The sequence below is a fragment of the Alligator sinensis genome, unplaced genomic scaffold (genome assembly GCF_000455745.1).
Source record: "Alligator sinensis unplaced genomic scaffold, ASM45574v1 scaffold1200_1, whole genome shotgun sequence".
Lineage (NCBI taxonomy): Eukaryota > Metazoa > Chordata > Crocodylia > Alligatoridae > Alligator > Alligator sinensis.
The window spans coordinates 302,623-330,578 of record NW_005842772.1 but is presented as its reverse complement, the minus strand read 5'-3'; the positions used below and the strand labels follow the sequence as shown (position 1 = coordinate 330,578).

Here is a 27,956-nt window from a genome sequence, read left to right as displayed (position 1 = left end):
GCTCCAAGGAGACCATTCAACCCCGAAGCTGCTTGCAAAGGCTTTTTCTGCTGTGCCCTTAGGCAGGGCTGGGTGACAGGCCCGAGGGGGTTCCTCCACCTCCAAAGCTCACGAGTAAGGCAGAAAAGCACCCCGAGGCCCTGTGGGCAAGGCGTTTCTGGTGGGAGACTCTCGTGGAAGCAGCGAGTGTTGCCGATTGGGAGTTGACGCTGCCGTTTTGTGCCAGTCTCTGTGTCTCACCCGCCTGCTCCGAGGCAGCCAAGCCGGCCCGTTTGCTCCATTCCCTTGGGCTTTTCCCCCACGTGCCCATTTTGGAAGCGTCCTTGCAGCCCCGGTCCCGGGGAATGCAAGGAGGAAGATCCCGGAGCCTTGGGCGAGCCACAAAAAAATCACCAGGCAAAAACAGCAACCCCTCGCAACCCCAATGGGAACATCGCCGTCGTTCGGACTTACGGCTGTTGACCTAGCGTAAGGCTTGTAGTGAGCGGAGGGTGGTTGGCACAGGCTACTGGAATACCCTTTAATTGCACAACCATAGGGTATATGGTAGTCCTATAAATAATGAATACAGGCCTGTTGGAGAGCAACCTTCATTCGCTGGCTTCAGCCCGACATCAAAATAGCACGGCTCGTTGAGAGACATTTTAGTGCATTGACTTATTCTTTAAACAATGGGTTAACACGATGCAGCTGCCAGCAAAACAGCTGCACAGGCTCCGGGCAACCCCGGCACAGCACTTCAGTCCTGCTCCCGGCCCCACGCGTGACCGAGACAAGGAGGGCGACTGCATAACGAAAGCGATGGTTTGGGAGTTGCTGCACCTGTCACCCCACAAGCATCGCTCTGCCTGTCTGCCCTGGCTCTTCTCATCCCCATCCTTCCTCTGGCACATCTGACTGAGCAGGAAAGCAGGTGACCCGGCAGAGGAGGGTGCCCACCACCACATGGTGAAAGCCAAAAGACGGGCATGATAGTCTCTGATGTAACGGCAATATCCCGTTATTATACTGGAAGGTGCCAGGGCACGGAGGGGAATCAGTCTGATTCAGTGCATTAAGCGCTGATTTAAAAAGAGAGGAAAGCGGGCCAAGTGGGTAGGAAAACCACTCTTTTTTAAGCTTTCTCCAGATGCAGTCACGGCCCCTTATTAGTCACCATCACCAGACCAAAGGCTGGAGGTCTGCTCTTTCCAAGAACTGACATTTCCAAGAGCACCTAAGTGCCTTGGGACCTGGCATCTGATGCTGAGAAGTGAGTTCTGTTGTTCCACGGGTATGGGACACGGGCACTTTCAAAGACATTTACCCAGGAAGACAACTATGCCCCGAAGGAGCAAAATCCCGCAGGGGCAAGACTGATCAATGCCAGCAACATGGGCTATCCAAGCACCCATGCCCCACAAGCCCACTCCTGCTGCAGAAGCCATGTCCCAAACACCTCCACGGTTGGGTAGCTTGTATTTTTTATTTTACACTGCCACTAAAATCAAACGGCTCCATCCTGCCCTCCACGCCAGAGGCAACAGCTCCCTGGCTGCTAGCAATGACGCGGGGATCGATCTACGCTCGCTGTCTGCAGCCAACGGTCACCACCTCCCACCGGGGTCCCAGCTGCTCACCTGGGAGAAGGCAGGCACTGCCACGCTGTACGGCCGCTGCTTGAAAGCGTTGGCGTTCTGGGGGGGGAAGCCCTGTGAGGACATGCTGTAGTCCGGCGGCGGGATGGCGATGTCGTCCTTATCCAGCAGGTTGCCTGTGCTGCTGCTTTTCCCGGGCTGCAAACTGCAAGAATAATCCATCAACACCCTCCCCGGCCTTCCCTGTCGGCAGCCCGCAGGGACCCCGCTGCTTTTCAGGGGGCCTCAAGTAGCAAGCGCAGCAAAATGGCACGGTGCATTTAATCCTGAATCTCAGGAGTGAGTGACGATTCAACAGCTTTCAAAGCCATGAAGTGTCTTCTGGGGACCGTCATTTCTCCAGCTGAATTCCTGTGCACGAGATTTGCAACCCCGTGAGGGGGCTGAAGAGAGAGGGGCAAGAAGAGGGGACTGCTTGCCAGAGGGCAGAGGACCCGCTCTCGCTGGGCACTTGGGAGCTGTTGGCATGCCCCCGGCGGCAGCCCTCGGGGAGACCATGCCCTCCCACCCCCATCAGCTCCGGCTCCTTCTCCCGCCCTCAGCTCCTGCATCACACTGCAGCAATGTCTGAGGCGGTGGCACATGCCACTTGGGGCTATTCTTGGCATACCCATGGAAACGAGGCCCAGTGCTTCAATAGCGGAGCTGGGAGAAGCCAGGCATGTTACTCCCTCACGTCCCTCAGGCAAGCAGCCCCATGTCTCCCAGCACTAAGAGGAGCCTGCTGCCCGAAGCGGGGTTTTACCTGGCGTGAACTCTGCTGCTCCCATCGCTGTCCAGAACCCGCGTGTACGAGAAGGGGAACCAGCCTCTCCTGCAAGGCAGAAGCGCAAGGAAGAGTCAGCCTCCGCCTGCACCTTTGCACGGATGTGTTTCTACGCCGCACTCTAAAAGGACTCCACCTGCCTGCATTGCATCTCTCCCCCCGACTGCCCTTTGGGAGCCGGCAACTCGCTCAGCTTCCTACATACGTCTCAGAGCCAGTAAGGAAGATGCTGTAAAAAGAAAGTCACTCCCAAACTCCTTGTCCTGCTCTACAAGTGTCTGCCCCTCACCCCTCCATCCTGCAGTGACCTGGCAGGAGACAGGGAAGAACCTGGCAGGGTTTTTTTGTAATCTCCAGGGGGTTCATACAGGGCTAAACTTGCCCCTGGGGACTTTTGCTGTGGGCTGCTGGCCCCTGCCAGCTCAGGCTTCTGCTGGGACCATTCGCTTTGCAAAGGGGGGTGATTTCAAGGGGCTGGAGTTCGGCATGGAGCTGCACCCCCTCGTCCACACCCTCCCCTGCCAGCGGCGCACAGGTATCCTGCTGCATTTCAGAGGGGACCTCAAGTAGCGAGCGCAGCAAAGTGGCACAGTGCATTTAATCCTGAATCTCAGGAGCGAGCAGTGATTCGTCAACTTTCAAAACGGCAAACGCGCCCTCCGGAGACGGTCACTTCTCTAGCTGATTGGGGTAAGCGACCGTGCAGAGCGTCTGCTTTGCAAAAGGGGGTAAGACCCCCATCAGCCTCCTTCCTCCCCCCTACAGAGACTTGAGCGGGTGACAGCTGCCCGCTTGCTTGCTACAGGAAAGCAGAATGGCAAGAAACGAGTCGATGAGAGGCCTGGCAGAGTAATGACTCACTTGCTCAGCCCCATCGCTACAGCCTGGTGCTGCTAATTAGGTCAGTGCTTTATCATGTCCCAGCTATCAAATTCGGCTAAGCCGGTGTTTCATCTTAGATTCACAGACAAGGAGGGTGGGAAGGGACCGCAGGAGGTCACATCTAGTCCAACCCCCTGCTCCAAGCAGGACAAGCCCCAGCTCCGTCATCCCAGCCGAGGCTTTGTCTACCCGGTCCTTGCTCAGACAAGGCCAAGTTCACAAGGCGCCTTCTAGGCACGGAGCAGGATGAAGGGGCAGCTGCAAGACACTTGCTAGTACTCAACCCAACCCAAGCCTCTGCAGTGCAGGGGGGCTCTAAACCAGCGGTGTGACGGGGCGGGGGCTCTCACATCTTTGTCTTCTCGCTCTCTCCATAGTGCCAGCCGTCCCGGGCCTCGGGCACCAGGAGTGTGATGAGATCCCCCTCCTTGAAGCTCAGGAGGGTGCTGTTGTCCCCGGCAGCGTGAGAGAAAATGGCTTGTACTCGTGTCCGACCGTTTCTCTCGAGCCCGGCGGCCATGGAACTGGAGCGCGGCAGAGTCTTGTTCTCAGCTGGCGGGAGACAAAGAAAAGGCCTGAGACCTCAGCCCCGGGGGCCACGCACATCACAGACACAGCCCCACCCCGAAACCCTCTCGTGTTACTCGTAGCCACGGCACAACACGAGGATGCCACAGCACGTGGCTCGCTCGGTGTTGTTGCCGCCGAAGGACCACGGCACTGTGGGATACGATAAGCACATCCAGGCTTACTGGACATAATGGGAACTCCCCCCTGGATGGCCGAGGCAGTTCAGGAGGCCCCCACTTCTTGGCTACGCAGTTGGCTTTTAAACTACTTTTAAAGGCAGGAGCACGCAGGTGGGAAGCTCGGCTCTCAAGCTGTGCATTTCCTCTCGCATTCAACATGCTAACAATCCTCACATTTCAGACCAGCGATACAATGGGGGCATCTCCACTCTAAATGGTAAGTGGAAACAGGCTGTTGTGTAGTTCAGAGCTTTATGGACTCAAGGCACCCCCTTGGAAAGCGCCAGCTCTTAGTTTTCACTCGTTTTTTTGACACGGGATGACGACAGAACAATTCTTCTGTTGCAAAGAACTCAAAAAGCCCGCAGCAATGGACTTCTGTTTGAAATCTCTGGGTTTATCTTGTGACTTGTGCTCGTAAGCCTAACAGTGCTAACACCGCGTGGCACCCTGGTTGAGAATCACTGTTGCAGTGGCATACGCCCAGGCTGAATTTGTCATCCAGACACTTTGCCATTATGTGTGGGAAGGGGAAAATCCAGGGGGGAGCTGTGCGGGCCCACGTGAAAGGAGATGAGGAGCTGCAGCTTCTGAAGCAGGGCTGAGACACGGTCCTAGAGTATCGACAGCATGCGTAAAGGCGGTGCTGGCACTGCGGGGAAAGCCCCTCTGGCTTTGGCCTAATCCAGTGGCTTTATCCCATCAGCGCAGGTGACCCTCCGTCATCTCTGTGCCCCACAGCAGTGCCTGGAGCACCGGGGCATCCCTGGGTCTGTCTGCAAGAGCAGAGTGCACGCGCGAGAGAGACGGCGCAGCGACAGCCTGCTTCGCCCCACGGAGCCATCCTGATCTGCCTCTCGGAGGGCGGGCGCGTTTCCTTCCAAAGGAAACTGCCAGTCAAATGAACCCCCGTGGTTTTCTAATCCTGTGCCCAGCCACGCGTGAAAGTGGCAACCATCTTTCACGCGGCTGCTGAGATGCCCCATGCATTACTGTCTAGTTACTAATGAACTTAACCCTGAAGCTACCAGACAGGAGGCAACTGCCTCCGAGGGAGCCGTGGCCCCTGGTGGCCAGCCAAGCCCTCCTCGCCCTGTATTGACCCTGACAGCTGCTCGTGCCAACTGAGCCGGTTGCAGGACTGTGACCCCCAAGTGCCAGATATGCTGCGTGGCCGCTGGCGTGGCTGTTTTAGGAGAGGGGGCAGTTCTTACTTGCTGCATAACTGTTTTTGGGCTGGACGTTTTTGCGCACGGGCAGCGTGTTGGAGTAGGAGTCGCTCAGCTTCTGGGGCTGTGGGGGAGACAAGGGCTTTGACTGGGCCGGCTTCCTCTCCGGCCAATGGTTGTAGTCCTCGCTGTCAGGGCCCGAGACACCATTCATCACGGGGATGGTTTCCTGCGCTGACATTCGCTGCAGGGAGGGGGGAAAATGGGAGATGGCTGCATTATGCACGTGAAATGATAATCTGGCCACGTAGAGCAGCATCCCAGCCCTGCTAAGCCTGGTATCCTGCCTCCAGAGACAGCTGAGACTGAAGGCGTCAGGAGGAAGGGCACGGCCACCCATGGCACATCTAGGCCATCAGCAAACCCCTTCCTAAACCCTGCAGCTATCCTGTCTTACAGCACATGACTCGCTGCATGTCCGCCCATGCTGGTCTCCGTCCTATTCCCTGCCATATGCTCCGAGACTGGCCCCAAGCCCCACCGCCGCACCCGGCGAAAGTCTAGGAGAAGGCGACTCTCTGAGAGCCATGGTACACCCTAAAGGAGTAGGCTTATAATGCCCACGGACTTGCTCAGCAAAGGCTCACGCCGTGTGTACTCACCCCAACAAACGGGGCCAGCTCTGGTGGGACCGGGAGCGGCTTGGCACCAGGGATGGGCTCCGAGATGATGAGGTTCGATTTGGATGTCGACAGAGGGGCGGGCAGGATGGTCCCGTTGCTGCTGGCAGCCATCTGCTGCATCAGCTGTATGGCCCGGTCCGGGATCTTGTTGGGGTCGGCACAAGACTGCTGCCACAGCGGGAGCTTCTGTGTCAGGATCTCCTTCCCCTAAAAGCAAAGGAGGAGTGAGTCCACAAGAGTCCTGTGGGGAAAAGCCCGTGTGCCCCTCAAAGGCAGGGACATCCTGGCACGGTTCCCTTCTCAAACCAAGCCCTCTGGATGCCTCATGTCCTGGGTCCCAAAGGCCCAGGAAGCAGATCAAGACTATGATGCATCTAGACCTGGCTTGAGACCTCAAGTGCCCCCGGCCCAGACGCACAGCAGACTGGAGCAGTGAGAGATCCAGCTACCTGCACGTGTGCACGCTCAACGCTGGCATGGCGCAGGGCGTTGCAACCAGGATTTGGCTTGTGACAGCGGACAAGCTTGCAAGAGCTCATTAAAAGCTGAGCAGGAGGGAGGGAAAGGTAATGAACTTTCTCCGCTGGCAGGAGAAGGATGGAGGAGCTGACATGGAGAGGTGGGAACCCGGGTGTGCAAACTAAGACCCATCAGCCAAGACCTGTCGTGTGAGCAAAGGCGACTCTCAGGGAGGACGGGGACAGACTGTGCTGGGTAAATCAGTGTTAACGGGGGCTGAGCTTTGCAATGTGGCTCCTCTGCACAGCCCAAAGCAGCCTTTGCAAACTCCCTTCCTGTGGCTATCCAAGCTGGCAGCCACTTTGTGACTCTGACAAAGTGATGCCATCCCTGGAGCCGGCCCGCCGGCCTGGCTAGGCAGGTTTATTTTGGTGGGAGGCAGTGTTTGTCCTATTCTGCCCTACTAAATCGCTCCCCTGAAGAGGCCTGAAACTTGCTCCCAGCAGGTAGGTGCAGTCTCGGTGCCTGGCTAACGAGGGACAGGCATTCAAAGGCAGACTGCAGGCAGCCAGGTCCCTTGCAGCACGTCCTGGTCATGCCGGGGGACTCCCATTCCACCCCATAAGAAGCTAATAACTGCTGGCCGCAGATCCCAGGGACACTTGGGCACGTCATCAACAGAATGGCAGGGATGTGGGACAGTGACAGGTGCAGACACACGGCTCGTGCCCCAGATATGCCACTCCTGGGCATGGAAGGTCATCTCTGCCTGTGACCCAGCCACTTCCCAAAGGAACCTGCTAATCTTCCAGGGCTGCTCGGTTTTTGCAGCTTCTGACCTCCTGCCTTTGGATGCAGAGGCTCTAGCGTCAGCCCAACTCACCTGGAGCAGCCTGGTGGCACAGAGGGCTCCCCTGTACAGAGTCCAGGGCTGAGCTCTTGCTTTCCTGCTTAGATGTCTTGCATTTCCAGGGGCTTGGGCGCTGAACTTCTCAGGAGCTAAAGGCATGGCTATACCATGTCACCAGCACTCAGGGAAAGTGGAGCCCCAGAGCAGACCCCAACCATCTGCACCCGGGCTCGGTGGTCCGGTGCTGCAGTGGCTCCGAGATCTGTCCCCGCAGCCAGGCTGCAACGTGAGGGCGGGAGAGCTGCTACGGAGCAGGGAAAGGGGTGTGCTGAGCCCTGGGGGAGTGATGGAGCTATAACCCAAGAGCGAAGAGCAGCTGTCAGCCGCTGCACCACTCTCAGAGACAGGCCCACCTCGCCACGGGACACGCAGGAGAATCATCTACCAGCACCGCAAGGAAGCTAGCCAATTTTTAAGCAGCACACAGAGGCTGCGATTCCCAAAAGAGAAATTTAACTCATCCCCAATTAGCAGAGAGCAGTACTGCAGGGTAAACGCTTACCCATTTGCCTCTAGATTAGCTATTAACCAGTGGCTTAATTAAGTGCCACCCTGAGCTATTTTCCTTGGTGTTAGCAAAAGCCTCTTTTGTTGTTTTCTTTAAAGAATAGGGTCATTTTCCCAGGACAGATTGCAGTGCCTTCAGCAAAAAGCTGGTGCCTGCTGGCACATGCATGCATGCACAGACACGCGTGTGTGCGCACACGTATGAGTGACACTGCCCAGCCCCGAATCAGCAGTGGAGCAGCACTTTTCACCAGCCATCCGTGTCGCGTTAGCTCAGACGGGCTTGGGAAATTAGAATACGCGTTACACGTACACCCACCCACCGCATGGGCAAGCCACCTGCAAAACCTCCTCGTACAAAACAAATCTCTCACATCCCCGGCTGCAATAAGGCGCTGATTTTAGCCCGCGATGCTTCAATAAGATGCTTCTGTGACATTCGGTGGCAACAGGAGTGCCACAGGTCCGTGGCCGGTGGGGGGAGGACCTCGGAGCCGTTCGCTAGCCCTTGGGAAGGCAAAACTCTCCCTCTTGGTCCTCGTGAAAAATTAACATATGTTGGTTATTGACTCAGCACATACTACAGTGCTGGGATGGGTATGACTAATTGCAACTCGTCTGCTACTCCCTGCTTCCAAGCTCAGCCTTGACAGATGGATGGGAGAAGTGAGAGGAGTGATGTCGGGTGGGTGGGGGCCGGGGTGGAGGGAGGGAGCAGGAATATTCGAGACGGCAAGCTCCTGCAAGAGGCCGAGGGTCGCATCGAGGGAGCAGGGGGTATCTAGAGAGGCACTGTAGCAGCGTGAGCTATGGAGCCGGGCACCAGGAGCCTCCGCAGAGGTCCCGAACTGGCGGGCGAGAGCTCTGGGCTGTCCTTCCCCCGGGGAACAGCGAGTCCTCGTGAGCGAGAGGTGTAGGCAGGAGCAAAGTGGGCAAGTGGGAGTTGGGAACAGCAGCCGCTTTCCTATTTAATCCTCTCCTTGGAGAGTGATGAGCTGCCAGGTGACACTTGCCGCCCCGCACCCGGAAGCCGCCTCGCCTGCTTACAGGTGCCACCGGCTGGTCCTGCCCCGCCTGCCGGGAGAGGCCTCGCGGGAGAGGTATATTCAGGGCTCTCCTCAGGGCCTTGCTCAGCAGGCACAGGTGGAGGCGGCTCACTCAATCATCTCCCCCTGGCTGCCCAATTTGGGGGCTTTAGTAGCCAATTCCACAGAAGCATCTGCCCAGCCAAGCAGACAAAGGATGCTTTTCACCCTGCTTGCCCCAGGGCAAACCCTCCCGAGCGGTCTGCATGCCCAGCATCCCTGGGTGGTCTGGGACAGGGGGTAAAACTACCCCGCAGCTCAGCACCACGGATATCCCCGTCCCTGCCTCATCGGTGGAGAATGCCAGCCTGCTCTTTATTACCAGCTGTGAAGGCTCCTGGCAGCCGTGAGAAAGACGCCCTCACCGCAACGACCAGCTGCCGCAGGAAGGCATCCCTGGCGAGGTAGGGGATTTGGGACATGCCGGCTCACCTTGGCGTGGTAGGTGATGGAGTTTTTGGCCACGGCACACTGCTTCTCAACCAGGAAGCAGAACCTCCTCCTCTCTTCTGTGAGCGCCGTCTTGTAGCCATCGGAGACGTAGTTTTCTAGCTCGCCTTGCTTGTTGCTGATGGCTTCGATATACTGCAAGGGAAAGACACGCCAAGGGAGTCAGTGGAGGGGGCAACCGCTCCGCCGCACAGTTATCTCTGCATTCAGCGCGGTGTACGGACAGTCCCCCAGAAACCCACAGCCGCGTCCGCCCGGGCACCCATCCCCTGCAGAGCGGGTGCCGGTTCATTAAACCCGACATCAGCACAGTGGGGTTTTTTGGTTGTTGGTATTACCCGTCGAGGCTGCTCCCACGAGCCAGAGGGAAAACCACCACCGCGCTTTTACATAACACGTTTTTTCAGACGGTGTTTAGCTAACGACGTGCCAGCAGGGGGCAGCAGGCGCACACACGCGTGCACACGTGTATGCCTGTGTATGCCCGTGTGTGTGTGTGTGTGTGTGTGTGCATGCGTGTGTCTCACCAATCGTCCTTACTCATCTGAACTCCCCCACACAAAGCCACTGACTCACAACGTGGGCTGCAGAAGGCGTGTGGGTGGGATGGGGGAAGGGGAAGAGCTGTGCTGTTCGCTGCCGCCCTCTCAGCCATCCCCACACACCTGGGTGCTGCTCGGGGAGAGGCCTGCGAGAGCCGCCCACGCTGCGGGAAACAGGGCGAAGCTCCCTGCTGGCATGGCCCAGGCGCCGGAGCCGCCATCCCCGGCGCCTGCAGCAGCCTCTTCCTCCCAGGCAGATCATCAGGATGACGGTCGCATCCCCCCCCCACCCACCCACCCGGGCTATTGTGCGATGCGCATAATGCAGCCATCTCCCGGGCTTCAAGAGCTGCTGAGAGCACCCGGAAGCAATTAGGAGCCTGCCCCTTCTCTTCTCCAGCCCGTCTCCCCCTCCCTGGCCCACTCTCTTGTGCTCACCTGCCCCCGGGACAGGGACCTGGCCTTTCCCTGGGGCCACGCGCACCAACACACACACGTCCACACCACGCGGAAGCGACTCAGAAGCGTCCTTAGGGCAGAAACACTGGAAGCCACCCAAAATGGCTCTCTGGCCCGTGCCATCAGGTGTGCTGCTTGGACAGACTGCACAGAGTCGGGGCCAGCCCCACGTCTCACCCAGCACCGCGCAGACTCCAAACACACGCGGGCATCTGCCCTGGGCTGCTCTGCTTTGGTTTGTCTACAACAGGGAGGCTCAAGCAGGGGCCACGCACCCCAGGGTGCCTTGAGATCCTTTCCACGGGGCTACATAGTGTTAGCATTACTGTGTTTGGAAAGACAAGGAACAAGATGAGCCTGGAGATTTCCAAGAGAAATCCATAGGTGTGGTTTTTCCGGGTTCTTTGCAACAGAAAAGCTGCTCTATTATTTTATGTATTCTGAAAAAGAGCTGGCGTATTTTTTTAATGTATTCTAACAGCTGGCATTTTCTGAGGGCGGCTTTGAGTGTACCCAGGGGTGCCTTGAAACTAAAATGCTGGAGAACCACTGGTCTATAGGGTTCAAATATACCGTGCCTTTTACTCGACTTCAGATTAATGCGGCTAACTACGTCTCTGGTGGAAGAAACAAGACAGAAATCTCTGGCTAGCCGGGAAACACTCGCAGCCTTGCCAAGGCCAGGCCAAGCTCCCTGCTGCACCCAGCTGGATGCCTGCTGGGGCAAGAGAAGACACCACATCCATTAATGACTACCAGCCCCAAGGAGATGATGAGGGGAGACAGTAAGCAAGGAGTGCGCTGGAGGATTCAGAGATAGGAACATCTGCTCCTTGTTGGGTGGATGCCAGCTACCTATTCACTTTACGTGGGACGTTTTGTACGGGCACAAAGGTTGTGCCCACCTATTAATTCAGTCTGGGCTCAGGGGAGCTGGGCTTGGCCGGTTCCTAATTCATTCCCAGCCCCTGAACGGCTCCTCTCTAAAGAGCATGGATAACTTCAACCAACGGCATGCCAGAGAGAGCTCCAGTTCAACCTGCCGTGGATCATGCTCCCTTTCTGCCTCCTCTTCCCTGGAAGGCGACAGAGGCACGACCGGCTTTGCAGTCCGGGCAAAATTAAACGTGGCTGGAGGACTCCGAGCTCTCCTGGGAGACAGCCGCACTGGGAATTTGAGGTCCTGCAGCTTTCTGCCTCTCTCCAATCTTTAATCGAGCTGTAGCAATTTCAGCTTCAGAGCCCCTTGGCACACTTGTGCAACACATAAAATGGGGTGAAACTCATATGGGAAACGGCCAGCGAGATGACGTGATTGGCCCAACACCCCCACGAGAGCTCGGATCAGATCAGGGTTAGCATTGGGGAACTCCTGGCTCGCAGTCCAGTGGTTGGACTATGTTTTCCTCCTCTTGCTCTGAAAACGGCTGTGTTGTGCACGCAAGAAGCTCCCTGGACCAGTTTGCTTCTGGGTCCCCGCCCCCAAGCTCCAATTCAAATGTCATTAGGGAGAAATCTCTCTGCAATCACAAGCTGCATTTAGAAAACCTTCAAACTCTTCCCCAGTCTTCCCCACGCCTCCGTGCCGGCGCAATGCTCTGGAACGGAAGTAAATCAAGGTAAGTGACCTAACAATGCTCCCTGGCTCAGCACACGCCGAAACGGGTAGTAACTCAAAGGATGTGCATAATGCAGCTGCTGGGCTGCATGGAGACCAAAACCCAATGAATCGGAGACGGGCTGTCAGGCTGTGGCCGGGCGGCATGAAGTGAAGGTAACTGAGAGAAAAAACCCGGGCCAAACTGCCCTGGCAGCCGTAGCCAGGGGCACGAGCCCTCCCGTTCCCTGCAGCCTGGAGCCTTCTCAACAGCCAGGGGCAAGTTACAGTGGATGCGCGAGCTCCCAACCGAGCGTGCTGGAGGAGCGGTGTCTTACTACGGTCTGGACCTCGTGCAGGGAGCGCTCCAGAAAGAAAACGCCCACTGCTCTCTCTCGGCATCCCACCGACATCGACTGGCCGGAGGTGTTGAAGAGAGAGACGCTGCACGGTCTCTGGTTGGTTTGGTTTTTTAAGTTTTCATTTCTTTTGCATCTACACATTCATTCATGCACTTTAAGTAATGCACATTAAATCTAGTACTTTCATAGTAAGGTACTAGGAAAAGGCACATTAGCCTATTTTATTGCGCATTAGCTAAAGAGCAGTTTTTTGTGATGTTTTAATGCGCATTAGAATAGGCCAATGCACATTAAAGTGCATGTGTAGATTCGCCCTGCAGGATCAGAGGGCAGGCAGTCTCTGCTCTCAGCCACCACTACTCACTTCCCCCTGTTTGTTCACGTTTCCCTCCCCTTCCAGCCCAAAGTGGGAAGAGAATAACACCCCCACCCCGCTCCCGTCCCTTTTTTAAGAAGGAAAATGCAAGTGCAAAGCCACAGCAAATGGCAGGGATGCTCGGGGGCAGCGGTGGGATCCGAAACGCCCTTGACCTCGTGTTATTCAGCAGACTGAGCGGCCTGCTGCAAAGACTCCTCCGGGACAGTTTGACTTTGTTGAACAAGAAGCAGCATCAATCCAACGCGAGTCACTTGGATGCAAGAGTGGCTGGTCCTGTACCAGGCCGGGGACTTGGGTTCACCTGGCACAGGACACCTGGAGCCAGGTCCTCCCAGGGCGTTAGGGGCAGTGAGGAAGAGCATGACCTCCGGACACAAAGGACAGCCCTGGGCTCAGTCAGCCTCCTGTGAAAGGCAGGATGCAGCGATTTCCATGAGCCTCACGAGAGCCCCGGCTGCAATCACCATTTACAAATCTACGAGCAAGAACCCTTGATCTAACTCTTTGATTTTAGCCCGGTCTTGCAATTGTACTTGAGCGATTTCCCTCAAGAAAGGCTGCAGCTCCCACGGGCTGAGTATCAAAGTTGATTTGCAACTAGAAAGATCTAGCACTGCTTTTTCCCCCCCTTTGCTACTCAGGAGGACACACATTCAAACAGTTGTGCATCCTGCCGCGGCTTTATCCAGATCCTTTGATTTTACACTATGTTGGAAAATGCAACCCTCTCATTTACTAGATGATTAATTATTTACTCATCTTTGTGGGGATGGATATGGGAATTCAATTAAAAACAGCACTGTAGAGGGTTTTTTGTTTAGTTAAATAAAACATTGTTTAGTGCGCTTGATTCATAAGAAAGAGGTTTTAAAGGCAAAACATGTTTCGGGAGCTTGCTCATTTATCAGACAGGGATGGCTACCTGCAACCAGTGAACGGAGGTGATTGCTCCTGGCCTGCAGACCCGGCAATTTTAGGACTAGTAGATCTCAGTCTCTCTCCTAACGTCTATCATAGGTTAGCGCAGCAAAAACAAACCCTTTCCAGCTTTTTTCCACCCCAACACTTTCTCTGCTTACAATGATCTAGATACTGAACCAATTCGACCAGGGGTATCGAAGTCATCCCGTCTCACGGGCTGGGTGAGGGGCTTCAGGCCGAACCACAAGTCGTACATTGGAAACTCCCGAACTAGACCGAAGAGAGGAAAATATTCTGTCTGTGGCTGCTGAGAAGGAGCTAAGCGTAGCACTTTGGGAACCTCATGATTTCAGCTGCTCAGACGGAAATTACCCCCTCCCTGTTCAATGGCTTGACTTTCTTAACATTTCAATGCCTAGCAGGTACCAGCTGGATAATTTATATTTAAAATGATCCCAGTCAGAAGTAGGAAGGCTTGGTCTTCAACGAGGTTGTCGATTTCTGATGGAAAAAGGTGGCATAGGTTTACTTGGAAGAAAAAATATTTAAATCAAAAAAATCCAGTAATAGTTTCCCAGTAAATAAATAAATTAAATATGTAGCCACTCTGATGCAAAGTCCCAGACAAACGAGCCCCAACTGACCGGCTCGCGGAGATGCTGGAGCCCAGTCCTCCCCAGACAACAGGCAGCTCTAGAAAGCGTTTCTGGGTTTCTAGGTTGAAAAGCCTTCAAATAACTCTCTCCTCCCCTGCGTAAAAACATCATGTTAAAATTCAACAGGAACAGAGATGACCTAATTAGCAATGTCAGCACTTTGCCTCTCCGCCAAAGGGAGCAGAGATTCGGGGCGGGGGGAAGAAATGTTGTCTCCTGGCTGTTGTTGCTTTAGGCTCGGCGCTCTCCTGCTGGGGAAGGGGCACAGCACCGAAAGACGGAGAAGAAAAATCCTGCAAAGCATCAAAAACTGCGACGTGTCAACAAAGTCTGGATGAGCCGAGCCTTGCAAAACACAGTATTACGGCCTGAACACGGGAGCCCGTGACCAGTGAGACAGGCACTCGCACCGCCAACAAGGTGAAAGCCATCCTCTCTGCCAGGCTACACGGACAGCAGAGGAGGCACGGCCCGTGCGAACGATTCCCCGACCAGCCACCATTCCCACAGCCTACAGCTTTAACTCTTTGGCTCATGCACCGTGTTATAAGGGTGCTGCTAAAATTAATGCAGGCCCATATAGCTTAATACAAGCAGTTCGGTCTGCTTCGCCAGGCTAGGGAGCTACCCTAGAACGGCGCATCTTTAGGAGAAAATCGACTGCACTTCCACTCTCCAGCAGCTCAAAGCGAGGAGAAAGAGAAGAACATCTTAGTGGGAAGATTATGCCGGAGCAGAAGAAAGCACATTTCACAGCTTCCAACTTGCACAGCTGTAATCGCCGCTAACCCGGGAAGACTGAGGGTTGTAGAGAACGAGATGGTTTTAGACCGACAAGTTCTTCCCAGGTGCTACCAGCAGGCTAAAAGCAAGCCTAGGTTTGCAGCACATTGACATGGAAGGCATGCGAAAGGTTAAAAAGGACCAAAAATAAATATATTTGAGATTCAAACCCTTTGACTTGTGCTGATGACAAACTCTTGAAACCAGTGGGCATCGTACTGGGACTTTGCTGAAGTATTCAACATGAACGTACGCTAATTAGATGAATTCATCCACGTTGTTTATTGAGAGAAACAAAGCCGTGGCAGCCAGTGAACAGTGTAAACCAAGGGCAGTGCTAATCACCACCGTACCGAGCGGGCCGGCGGGGATCACCCTCGAGGACAACATTACTGGTGATTAGGGGAGGGAGCGAGCAGCACGCCGACGGGTCCTGCCAGCAGCTCTACACTGGGGCGCGTCTACACGAGATGCTAGACGTGCAGTAGACTAATTCTACTGCGCATTAACACGTCACGGCAAAACCCGTGCTATTACTGTATTAGTCTACTACGCATTAGCGTCACACGAAAGGCGTGCGCCGGTGCTTACTGCGCAGTACTGCCGGTTACTGCACATTGATTTAGTACCTGGTAATACAGGTATAAATTTAATGCTAAACTTACCTGTAAGGTATTAAACTTAATGAGTGCTAACTACGGCGCATTAATGAACGTGTAGACACGCCCTGGGAGGAGGTAATGACACCGACCAGGGTAAAGGGGAATGTAACGGGGTGGTGAGCCTGCTGCCCGGCCACAGCTCCTCAGCCCGTCCTATAAATACACAAACACGGGCCTTGCACCAGCCCAACCGTCGGCCCTTCTCTGGAAGTAGGACGATCCCTCTGGCTCTGGCCCAGGACAGGCGTGTAGCAAGCTTATTTGGGTCTAGGTTGTCTCCTGCCTGCGCACTGCTGCTTCACCCAGTTTGCCTCCCTCTGCTCTCCCCTCTGAGGTTTTAAGTCACTCATGGGATATTCCCTCATTACCTAAATGCCTGCAGCTGGGCTTCTTCAACAAGGTGGCCTGCTCCCTCTTCAAGGGCCAGGCCATTTGCTAGCAGCCTTCACCTCCCTGCCGGGGGGCTGCAAAGAGGATGGAGCTGGGCCGTTCTCAGTGGGGGCAGATGGCAGGACAAGGAGCAATGGGCTCAAGCTGCAGCAAGGGAAATTGAGGTTGGAGATTAGGAAAAATTTTCTCCCTAGGAGGGTGGCGAAGCACTGGACCAGGCTCCCCAGAGAGGTGGTGGAGTCTCCATCCTTGGAGGTGTTCAAGACCCGGGTAGACAAAGCCTTGTCTGGGATGATGGAGTCGGGGCTGGTCCTGCTTGGAGCAGGGGTTGGACTCAACGTGACCTCCTGAGCTCCCTCCCCACCCTCATTCCCTGCCATTCTATGATTCTGAGTTAATTAGCAATTAAAGAAAGGCCAGGGGGCCTGAAGCAGTGCTCAGTGACAGCTCCTCGCTACCTCCTCCCAGCCCCATGGCGCGGCACAGCCGTGCACCCTATGCTGAGCCAGGAGCAGACCTGAGGAGACAGCCCATGCTATTATTAAAGTAAGACAAGAAGTCAGTGTAAACACTTGGCAGGGTGACAGGTTTCGGAGAATCTCGGAGCCGCCAGGCCGGAAGGGACCTCCCAAGGTCACATCTAGTCCAACCCCTGTCAAGGCAGGATCATCCTGTCGAAACCACCCTAGGCGAGTGTTTGCCTAACCTGTTCTTAAAACTGCATGAGCGGCCCTCGCCCACCCAGGCACGCTGCCCGAAAACCCCAAGGACACCGCAGCTTGCTGCCGGGAGAGCAGGGAGGCGGTGGAGGTCGAGGGGTACAAATCTTTCCTGATCCCATATGTGAGGATGGGGCTGCCCTGGAGCAGAAGAGCAAGTCCCTCTAAGACCAAAGTCTCCGGGGCTTGCTTGCTTTCTCTTTTTCTTTCTCTCTCGCCCTTTTTTTTTTTTTTTTTTTTTTTTACTTCTAGCAGGAACATTTTAGTCGGATTCAAAAAGGGCCCAGGCACATTCTTGGAGGGAACCGGCATTTGTAGCTCCTGAGCAGGGGAGCGAGGGGCACGGCTTCTGAACCAGAACGGCCTGGACTTTAAATCCTGGAGGCTGCAAGTGAGAGAGGAGCGGTGGGGAAATAAAGCCCTGATCAGACCCAGATGCTGAGAAATGGGTCTGATCAGGGCTGTACTTCCCCCGATGAGTGGCTTAAAACCTCAGAGGTGAGGGCCGAGGGAGGAAACCGGAGTGAAGGAGCAGCGTGCAGACAGGAGACAACCTAGACCCAATAAGACTGGGCAAGAGACCTGGGATCTAGCCCAGTAAATGGTCATTCTTGTGCTCTTGTCTTCTTAACATCAGCTTAGCCTGGTCCAAACCCCCAGTCTCGGCTGCAGCCAGCACCCAACACCCTTACAGCCCTTGCTATCACAACTTCAAACCAAGTTTGCTACTCTGAGCCCCCGACAATTACTAAGGAGCGAAACCGCCTGGCGCTTCCTCTGCCGTGAGCAGAAACCGCGCTTCTCAACCACCGACTCGTACATTTTTACACCTGCCTTGCTCGGGCAACAAACACGACGGAGGAGGCTACGATGGCTTTCCCGGGTGATGCTGAATGGCAGTTAGGATGCAAAGGGTCTCTCAGGGGTGCAAGAGGAATGATGCTCCTTTTTCGGCAGCTACACAGCCTCATCGCTCATGGTGCCTGGGCTGGAAACCCAGAGCTGGCAGGAGGTGCGGGAAGAGTCCAGGGCAGGGTTAGCACTGACCCAGCGCGCCAGCTAGGAGCCACCGCAGAGCGCTCCCCCGGTCACCAATGCAAACTAACAACCTCCTGGCACCTTCCCGGTCCGGGGGGCTCAGGCCTGCCAGGCTCCGCGCGCTCTGTTCCCGTCCAGCAAAGCACTTTGGCAGCCGCCTTTAACACACAAGCACTGGAAGCAAGTTCAGACCCGAGACGAGCGACTTGGCAGACAGCAGTGGCTGTGCCTAATGCTCTCTGGAGCCAGCCTCCCCCATCGCCAGTTATCATCTAGGTGGAAGCCTTTGGGTTTTGCTGCGATGTCACTGGAGAGGGAACTAAAAGTCTCATGTCAGCCCTGGAGATGTGGACACTCTTCTCAGAGAAAACCCCACTGCAAGCTGGAGACTGAAGGCTGCGAACTGAGCTGCAGACGACCCCAGCTTTTCTTCGGATAATTAGCAGCAACAGAAACAGGGCTGGGGAACAGCCGCAAGGGTGACCAGGGAAGCCACGAGACGCTCCCAATGCAGCCACAACCCCCCCGGGAGGCCACAGGGTTGTGCACACGCCGACACGCAACGACCCATTTCGCAGACCCAGCTCTAGGCCACCGAGCGTGGTTCGGCTCCCTGACGGGCACCCCGCGCAGCTCGCTCAGGGCACGGCGTGGCTCTCGACGCTCCACGCAGCCTCCTCTTTGCAAGTAAGTGGATCTGGGGGGCAGAGTCTCAGTGCCTGAGTCATGCATCGTGGCAGCACAGCTGGAAAATCTTAGTCAAATGTTTAATCCAGCAGTTTTGCAATGCCCTTCAAAGGGGAAAAAAAAAAGGAGATTTTCTCCTCCTTTGTGCCTCTCAGGCAGAAGTGCTTAGACTCTCCAAATGCACACATATGCATCCTGGTGCTCGGGGGCTAGTCTGACATACTTTCCTCCATCAGGCATCCAGCGGGCTGTAAAGCTGGCACTAGGAAACATTAGCAGGAGTGTGTCATCGCTCAGGTTATCTGTGGCCAGCACTTCTGACTCACCACATCGCTCTCGTCCCTTTGTTTCAATGCCTTGAGAGCTGCCCTCTTGCACACTGCCCACAGCGTGGCATGTGTCCGGGCACACGTGTAAGACTAAGGCACGCACCTACACGGCATGATCCGTGCTACCCCACTCGTGCATCTGTCCTGGCTTCCCTCCAGCTCCACCCTAGATTACAAGCAGGCGGAGGCACGGCTGCACTCTTGACAACAGTAACGAGACAACAGGACGGAGAGGAAGAAAGCACGCGTGCATCCCTGACGAGGCTGACACGTGCCCTGAACCGGAGCCCTGGGGGAGCGCACGTGGCGCTGCCAGTCTGCAAAGCCCTTGTAGCTGCTGACTCCAGCGATGCACGCTGCATTGCTCCCTGCTGCCCCTTTTCTCCCGACAACACGGCCAGCCCGCTCCTGCGGCAGCATCTCTGCCACCTCCTCTCCCGGTCCGGCTCCCCCCTCCGTGTCAGTCAACGCGCATCGTTTGAACGACTGCTCGTTTGCTGCCAAGGCCCGACAGGCGGATCCCAAAGCAGGACACAAATTGTATTCTCTCTGCATGAAGCACTTTGCTTAGCGAGCAGAGCCGCGCGGACAGCTTCTGCACTAGCTGAAGCTCATCGGATGTGAAATGTGCATCGCCGAGTCTCTGAAGCACAAGGCTCATCATTTGGCCGTTTCTAAGACTCCGGTCTGCCGTTTTGTTTCCCTGTGAACGACTGTCTTTTCTCATTAGGTTTCCCATCTCACAGGCCTCTTCTTCGGGGCAGCAGCCCATCCGCTCCCTGCGCTGAACATGCCGTGCACACGTACAATGTTATATAAAATACAGACAAAGAACTAAAACAGCAACCAACTGCTCTCTTTGGCTGCCTGCGTGGGTGTTTCAAGATCAGCCACTTAAAACAATCCCTCAGCACGGAGAGCATCTGGGATGCGTCTTCATCAGCTTGCTAAACGCAGGAGGATTTGTCTTCTGAGGCCACGTTCCAGAATTCGAAAAGTCTTCACCTGCGCAAAAATAGCTCGGAGGAGCTGTTTCCAGGAGATGAACAAAGCAGCTTGGCTTATGGAAAAAGGGGGTTTAAAAAAAGCCACCCCCACCCCCGTAAACACCCATGTGAGCCTGGTCCCTAACAGGAGCTGATAGTGCTGCTGGGCTGCAGCCAAGGGACCTCGGCGTAGACACAACCTCACAATCCTCTACTTGCCCTTAAAGCGAATGGGGTACAGCTGTAGCAGCTGAATAGAAAACGGGGGCAAGACCTGTTCCCTCCTCTATCGAGCCAACTTGCCAATATAGACCCCCCACAGGGGGCTCCTCTAGCACCGAGCCCAAAGCTATTTGCTGGCAGGAAGAACCAGGGAGCCCCGCTGCCTCTCCGAAGCCCGAGGGATGCCAAGCACCAAGATGGACATCTCCGAAGAGGCTCCCCGGAGCTTGCCAGCTCTCCTCGCTTCCCGCTGGGTTGGAAAGGCAGCGGGGAGGGCTTGGCTGCTTCCCCCCGGCGGGAGCTGGCGATAATTAAGATGTCGCGCGGCAAGTGCGTGAAGGCAGGGTCGTGGATGGGGAGGAGGAAGCCGTGTAGGAAGAGGAAGCAGGAAGGGTCGAAGGTGACCGTTCAGGCTGGGATGCATCGAGTTCAGACTCCCCCGCCAAGTCTGATTTAATAAGAAGAGAAGCAAGCTGGGCCGGTGGGAAAACTCAACCACCACAACCACGAGCGGGAGGCAGCGATCCTCCCGGGAGAGATGTTAAATAACCCCCGTACCTCCCACCTCCCTGCGACTGTGCTCAGCAAGGAAGAGAGACGCCTGAAGTCAGAAGGCAACACAGCCCGGCTCCCCGCGTCCAGCCACCGACAATCGGGAGTGGCCTCGGCGCTTTTACATAAGTCTTCCCCGTTTGTCTCTTTATATAAGCCCCGGTGGCCTGGTTTGAGCCGACTCATCAATTACTGCTTCCTGACCTATAACTAAAATTATTTTGCCTTATGGGAATATCAAAACGAGGCCTCAATTACAACAAGTTTATCGTCACTCGAGGCTGTTTGACCCGATGGTATTTAACGCTTAAAATATTCAGACCGGAGTGGTGCTGTGCGTCTCTCTGAAGACACTAAGATACCTTGCCGGGAGTTATAATCCAATCAAGGACCAATTTAACCTAACCTCCCCTTTTAGAAAAGGCTGCCAAGCCTCTCTCCCCACCCCCCTGAATAGCAGGAAGCAGCAGGAAAGAGAGCCAGCAAGGCTGGGTGAAAGATGCCCACCCTCCCCTACGCAGGGTGGGAAGCCAGGTGGGATGGGTGCCAGGGTCAGTCTCTCTGCAGATGCCCTCCCTAGGACCATGCCCCCGGCCCCCTCTCCCGGAGCCGAAGCCAATAATTCGCCCCACTCGCAGACGGTCTCTCCAGGCCCAGCCCCTGGTCAGCATCTGGGAGCGCACGGCCCGGCCAGCTGGGTTTGGCCTCTCAAACCGCTGATGCCCCGAGGCCTGCGCCTTGCACGTGAGCGCTCATCTGGCTCCCGTTGCCCGAGGGGCTTCCAGGCAGCCGCAGCAGCGACGGGAACGAGTGGAAAAAGGACGGCGTCGAGCTCAGAGCGCCCGGGTGCATCGGAAACCGGGTATGACACCCCCGCCACTTTGGAGCAAGGCCAGTCGACTCCAACATTTCGGGGAACGCTCTCGGTCCCGGCAGCCGGGGCTGGGGCAGGAATCTAGACGCCGCAAAGGGACGTGCACAAGGCTGTGTGTTTAACACTGAAGCGCCGCAGCAACTGTCTATAGACTGGTCGATGGCCTTCGGGCACAAGCACGTCTCCCGGTAGAGCTTTGCACACTAGACTTAACTCCCAGATGCGAGTGATACATCATTCAATTGGGGAAGGAGGATGCAGCACAGAGAAAGAAGAGGGGCACACAGACCCTGGTGGGGGAAACTGAGGCACCCTGGTATATGGGGCACGAAGCCGCAGGCAGGAAGGAGGAGTGGGAGGGTTCAAGGAGCCCCTCACCTGTGGTGTGAGCTTCCCTCGGTGAGCAAAACCCTCTTCTCTCCCACGACTGGAAATGAGATGGAGAATAAGAGGCAGGTCTTAGGGGTCAAGAGCGACGAGGTTTAAGGAGGAATCCCTGATGCAGGAAGCCAGAGACAAGCCACACAAGCGGTTCTCCTTCCTTAACACAAGCCAAGCCAGGTTTGCCCTCGCCCCGTGAATCCCTCTTGATTGCAAATCTCAAACCAGAACGAACAGCTGTGCCCTTCGCCCGCTCCGCCAAGGTCACCGCTGTGGAGAAAACCTTGGGCGATGTCTACACAAAAGACTTCGGCTGGCCCGGTTACGTCAGCTTGGGGTGTAAAGAGGCACCGCCGCCGGCCAACGTGATTCTTGCTGGCAGAAACCCCTGGTACCAAGACCGTGCCTTTACCAGGAGAACTTGCTTTGCTCTGTGCCAGCAAAAAGCTGAGCTTTGCTGGAGCCGTGCAGTGATATTCTTACCCCAGCAAAGTGCTCCTGGCACAGACACGGCCAGAGCCGGGGCTTTGGGGCGCACGTACGAGGTTAATGAGCAGCAAGCTCTCTTGCATCATCCCGGTGAGCCCATTACCTGCTGCATTAAACGGGCGGCTTTCACAAACTGACTTCATCGTTAACCCGCTAATTCAGTCTCAGCTGTGGCCAGGATGTGATAGGGGTTCGGCTGTAATTTGTTCGGTGAGGCTCAGGTATGTTTGTTTAATCTGAATATTGCTTGCTTAGCCTTCCTAATACAATCCATGAAGCAGTGCACAGAACTGGCTTGTCCTTCTGACTTCCAATACGTGCCAAGACCCCCGAAAAGAGAGATCCCTTTGCTAAGGGATGTCGGAGCCACTTGGTCGTCTCCCTCCGATCAAACCCTTGGTCCTCACTTATACCCGAGCCGTGAGCAGTGAGGAGCCGGGCTAAGCGGGCACAGGACTTGGTAACAGCAGCTCATAGCTGCAGGCCAGACGGGGAGAGTCAGTGGCCCGAAACCTCGCTACACCAGACCCAATCTCAAGGCCCGAAGCAAAGACACTGTAGAGCATTTAGACACTCGCAAACGGCCACTGCAATGTATTAAATACCGTCAAGCGCTAGCAGGAGAGATCATGGACTAAGCGCGTTAAGAGCTGCTCATAGGCACCGTCACGTGGAAGCAGAGCTCTTTCTACTGCGAGTACTAGCATGGTTTGCTCACATCCATCTTTAGAGTCCCTCCTTCATCTAGTTAACACAGAGAAAGACAAGTGTGTTCGGGTGTTCATGCTGCAGCTGGAGCTTTCCAGACCCAAAAGGGACAGAACAGATCTGGATTAGCTCTTCACCGGCACCCGAGGGTCGCGCACGAGGGGCTTTGCTGATTTGGGTTAGGTTTGCTTGGGAGCGGGTGTTGCTCTTTGTACCTGAGCAAAGCAATTGCATGTTCAGCTGGGCAAGTTTAAGTGGGGCGCCTGATGGGTCTCAGCCACAGGCCTTTCCCTTTGCGAACAAATCATCTCCCTTGGGACGCTCCTGCTGAGCTCTGAATGCCTCCCCACCTGCTAAATCGGACGCAGCAAGGGATCTCTCACACCTTTCGGAGATAAACCAGCCCACGTAGCATCCTGGTCCAAGCAAGCCCCTTGTCCCACCACAGGGTAGCCCTCAGGGTTCCCATTGTCTAGACATGGCAGAGCAAGGCTGGGCTAAGGGAAGAGGGAGCTGGAGCTCCTGGGACGGTTGGGGTGGTGGGGGATGAAGGAAGAAAGCAACACGTTCAGAGCCCATTTAAAGAGCATCCTCTTGTCCCCTCCGGCCGGGGCCCAGATTCGAAACTTGGGTTTTACTTCCCGACAACAAGAAAATGCTGCAATTTAGCAGACAACGAACCCGCATAAAAGAGCCGTCACGTTTACCGCAGCTCTCAAGAAAGGCGGCAGTAGATGGCAGAGCATCTGAATCCCGATGACCGTTCAACAGGCACTTGCAAAGTGCTGCAATGTCTTAAAAGTGCACCAGTCTTCAAAGCAAAAGCAGATTTCCTTTTTTTATTGAACAGAATCAATTTTCTCTAGCCACCAGGACGTTCTTGCTGGCAGCCACTTCTCCCGCTATTAGAGAGGATAACCTCCAAGGGTCCAGCTCTTGTGTGACGGGTCTCCTTTTCAAATGCGGGCTCAAGGAGGCTCGGCTCCGGTTGCTGCCGGTACTGGGAAGAGCTTTTGGCATCCTGGTTACAAGCCAGGTGGATGGCCGTGGTGTTACAAGGCCACCACAAAGGTGGCACCATGCCAATCCCAACTCCTCTCCTACATATGCTAATGCCCTTGCTGAGAAAGGCGCAGCTCGCTAGCTTCCCATATGGAGCGAGCAGTCAGAGAGCTCGTCGCCTGATGGAACAAGACTGAACGTGCACGTGACTGCCGCCGCTCAGCCAAGGATCCTGAGCTGGCCTTAAAGCCTGTTTCCAGGGAAGGCAGCAAGATATCCCGTTCTCCGTGCCCCAGGCAAGAGGCTTCCCCCTCTGACCAGCTGCTCTTTAGATGCTGGAAGTCAGAAGAGCGGAGCTGCAGACGCTATGCACCCCGACGGGTGGTGAAGCCCCGTTCCTGGCAGGGCCAGCCTGCGTGCTGAGCCAAGGCAAGAATCAAAACAAGAGAAGGGGAAATGTTCTGGGCGGGGGACAAGGAGAAAGGTCAAGACGCAGGAAGAGGATGGCCGTAGCGGGCAGGCCGCGCCTCTGCAATGGCTCGCATGCCCCGGGGAGCACAGAGCCGACCGTTGTGCTGACGCCGTCCCCCCGGCTCCACTTCGAATTTGCAAGCCAGTCTCGCACGGCTGTTTCTGCTAGCCACGAAACAAAGCCTCTCCCTTCCTTCCAAAGCGTTTGTCTTAAAAAGCTGCCTCAGCTGAAAAGTTTGTCTTCCAACATTTTGCAATAGGGGTTTAGAACAAGAGTCCAGCTGAGCCTTGGACGCTTCGGGGTCCCCTGCCACCGCCACGCGGAGCAGTTTTACCGACTGGCCAAAACCCCTGCTCTCAAATACACCAGAAATAAAAGTGACATAATGGCAAGTGTTGCCATAAAGGGTGTGTCGTTCCTTCCTGTCTGCTGCAGACCTGCAACACCGACATACAGGCCAGCCCCGAGCAGAGGGGACACAGCACTTGGCCCAATTCAGCAATGGCAACTTTTTATTTTAATCCAGACAAATCCAGCCATTGAGCAGTTTTCACGGCTCTTTTTAAGCCTACAAGCCATCATACGGCTTTTTCAAAGAGATAAGCACTTCCTAAATGCCTACTCTGGAAAGATAAAGAGAGTCAGAGACTGATCCTCTTCCCCTCCACCCGAGCAAGCACCGCCTACGGAGCGAGCCCATGTATCTGTCAGCTCGTGGCAGGAACATCAAATGCTCTGCGACGAGCAGTCACTACCTCCCTGTAGCCTGTGGTAAAAGGCACAGATGGGAAAGAGCTGGGGAGAATCCATATGGACTAACCCAGGTAGGCACCCTGGGCGAAGGGCGAAACGCCTTCCAAGGCGGGGCAAGGCCCACTCCCCAGCTAGTCGGGAGATGCTGTAGCCCCCCTCACCTGTTCAGCATCGCTGATCCCCATACCTTGCATTTCCTACAGGTACCGGTGCCCACTGGTCTGCAATTCTCTTTCTTTCAGCTAATGATAAGGAAGAATGAACGTCTCTCCTTTCCCCCCCACTGCCGTGCACATGGGCAAACCGTCACGTGTACGAGTGCCCTTTGCTATGCTGTGTTTTTCTGATCGGACCTGATGAAGAAAGCCTTGCATTCGAAAGCTTGCCTAACTCTATCCCGACTACACAGCCGGTCCAACAAAAGCCAGCCCCCTAAGGAATCCTTGCCTCCTACAAAGAAACAGGCACTTGGATGCACAATCAGGTAGGTCTTTTTGCTGGGCAGACAGGACCCCGAAGTATGTTTTAGTGCCCCCACCGACTCGGAAGGAGCTGCGCAAACCTTATTTGACTTGTACCAATCGTTCCTGGACAGCCCTAGGCGTTTAGAGGGCGCAGAGACATAAGAGCTCAACACACAGCAGTATAAAACCCAAAATAAAACCGAGTCTCCCTTCCGGAGGCTGGAGATGGGACTGCTGATAAACACCTCCGTCGTTCCCCTTCAGTGAGCGCTCTGATCCGCGCTGCCAAAAGAGTAATTTGCTCCCTGGATTTCGGTACAATTGGAAATGTCACTTCCCCTGCATAACTTTCACTCTAATTATCTGCTGATTACTTTGCACGTGCTTTTCGGTACAGAGCCCTTCAACAGAGCTGGGTTGGGGAGTTGTCATCCGTGCTCGGGGACCGGTTGGGAAGGGTGACTTCTCATTCAAGTAACCTTTGACTAATGTCAGTCCCGGGGGTAATGCGGCAGCTCCTGCAAAAGGTCACTTGCAAAAGGCAAGATTGTGCAGCTCCTCTGGCCCATGCACTAATTCCCCCCCACACCCCTCCCGTGCAACAGGAACGTGTCAGGACTGCTGTGTTTACCCCACGGCCTTGGTGATGGGAACAGGCCCGGACAAGGAGAGAGAGCATTTTAGGCCACCACGTGCTTGCAGACGGACGCGCTGCTTATTCCGACTTGCTGCAGACTGACGGGGGGCAGGTGAGGTTTGTATCTGGGGTCACTGGCATCCACAGGAGACTAACGCCCACAGTCATTGCCCAGCTCTGTCACAGTCAGGCCTGGTGCTGCGTGCATCAGCGGCAACTTTCAGAACCGTTTGCCAGATGCATTTTAATCAGACATTATTCCCGGGCTTTCTCCCTGCTTGGAAATCCAGAAGCTTGAGCCTCTACACCTGACAAAATGTCACGCTCCCCTCACTGAGGCTGTGCCGAGCTGCTCGCCTGCCTATCTAGGGACTCTGTGGCAGTCTCAGGAGGATGCAATCAAAATCTGATTAGAAAGCAGTGAGGGGTTTTCAAGTATCCTTGAAGCAGAAGTCACTGCTTAGTCAAGTTATTTGCTGTCTCCAACGAGGACCCCTCCAGCCTGCGCTTGCCATCCTGTCACACCCAAGGGGAGTGGGAAAACGGAGGGGCATTGCAAAGGGAGAGGCCCTGGAGAAGATCTCCGCAGAAAGGAGACCCACAGGGAGAGGTATCTAGCACAACGCAATTTCACCAGGATGAAAATCTTCCTGGTTCAGTCACCAATAAATAAAAAAAAAAAGAGGCGATTGCAGTCAATTCAAGGAGAGAGAATTAATTAAACAAGCTGCAGAGCAAAAAGGGTTTTGCAAAGTCAAGCACCGTTCCCTAATCTAGGGAGAGCACAGAGAGGGAGGCAACCCAGCCAGGGTCACGGGGCTGGAGCAGGAACCAGGCCCCCACAATTGCCAGTCCCATGCGTCACGGTCCCTGGACTCGTATCTGACAGGAAAATGCTCTTCACCTAAAGAGCTGCTGCAGCTGGGCAAGTTGTGTGCGGCACGAAACAGCTGCCTTATGGAAAAGCAGCCTCGGGGGCATCCTCAACACTGGACAAAGCCCGCAAGCAGGGCGAGAGTCCTACCTGCAGCTCCTTGTCCGTGTACTTCTGCGGGTTTTTGCTCCCTTGGCTCTTCTTGCGAAGTTTCTTCAGCTCTGCCTGGCACTTCTCCAGCGCATCTCCTTTGCTCCGCTGCTCTGTCTGGTATTTTTTCAGTGCAGCCTGGAAAGAGCACAGCAGAAAAGCTCTGAAGAGCAGAAACCAGGTTCTCTGCACCAGATGAGCACAGATCACGCCCTCGCGGCAGCGCGGCCCGTCAGGCTCAGGGTTTGCAGGGCATGTTGAAAGGCAGATGCATGGTCCTCTTCCTCTGAGAGCTGTGGGGGGCACCATGTTCCCAACAACCCACAGAGCGGAAATACCGTCTCCATCGTGGTTTCATAGTAGGATAGAGAGGTGAGGAATGGAAATCGCTAAAAGCAATGAAAACTTGATTTCATGCTGACTGGGCGATCGGAAAGCATCTAGCATGCTCCGAACACTACTGGAATCCAAATCAATAGTTACTGAATTAGTATCAGTTCTTGCAGACTAAATTGGGAAACGCACGTCTTACAATACCCAGAACCCGCTGGCCTGGAGGCCACGATGGGGA

The 27,956-nt window shown here is 55.2% G+C and overlaps 1 protein-coding gene across 1 annotated transcript in view; it reads right to left on the bottom strand.

The window, feature by feature from the left end:
- The window catches only part of BAIAP2 (BAI1 associated protein 2), a 64,467-nt gene that overhangs the window by 9,835 nt on the left and 26,676 nt on the right, over positions 1 to 27,956 (bottom strand). Inside the window, exons 6-12 of the mRNA XM_025216882.1 lie at positions 27,386 to 27,523; positions 9,280 to 9,432; positions 5,866 to 6,093; positions 5,249 to 5,447; positions 3,636 to 3,837; positions 2,383 to 2,451; positions 1,620 to 1,782 (exon numbers count right to left, since the gene is read on the bottom strand). Coding sequence (XP_025072667.1) covers positions 1,620 to 1,782; positions 2,383 to 2,451; positions 3,636 to 3,837; positions 5,249 to 5,447; positions 5,866 to 6,093; positions 9,280 to 9,432; positions 27,386 to 27,523 — 1,152 coding nt within the window. The remainder of the gene's footprint in view (positions 1 to 1,619; positions 1,783 to 2,382; positions 2,452 to 3,635; positions 3,838 to 5,248; positions 5,448 to 5,865; positions 6,094 to 9,279; positions 9,433 to 27,385; positions 27,524 to 27,956) is intronic.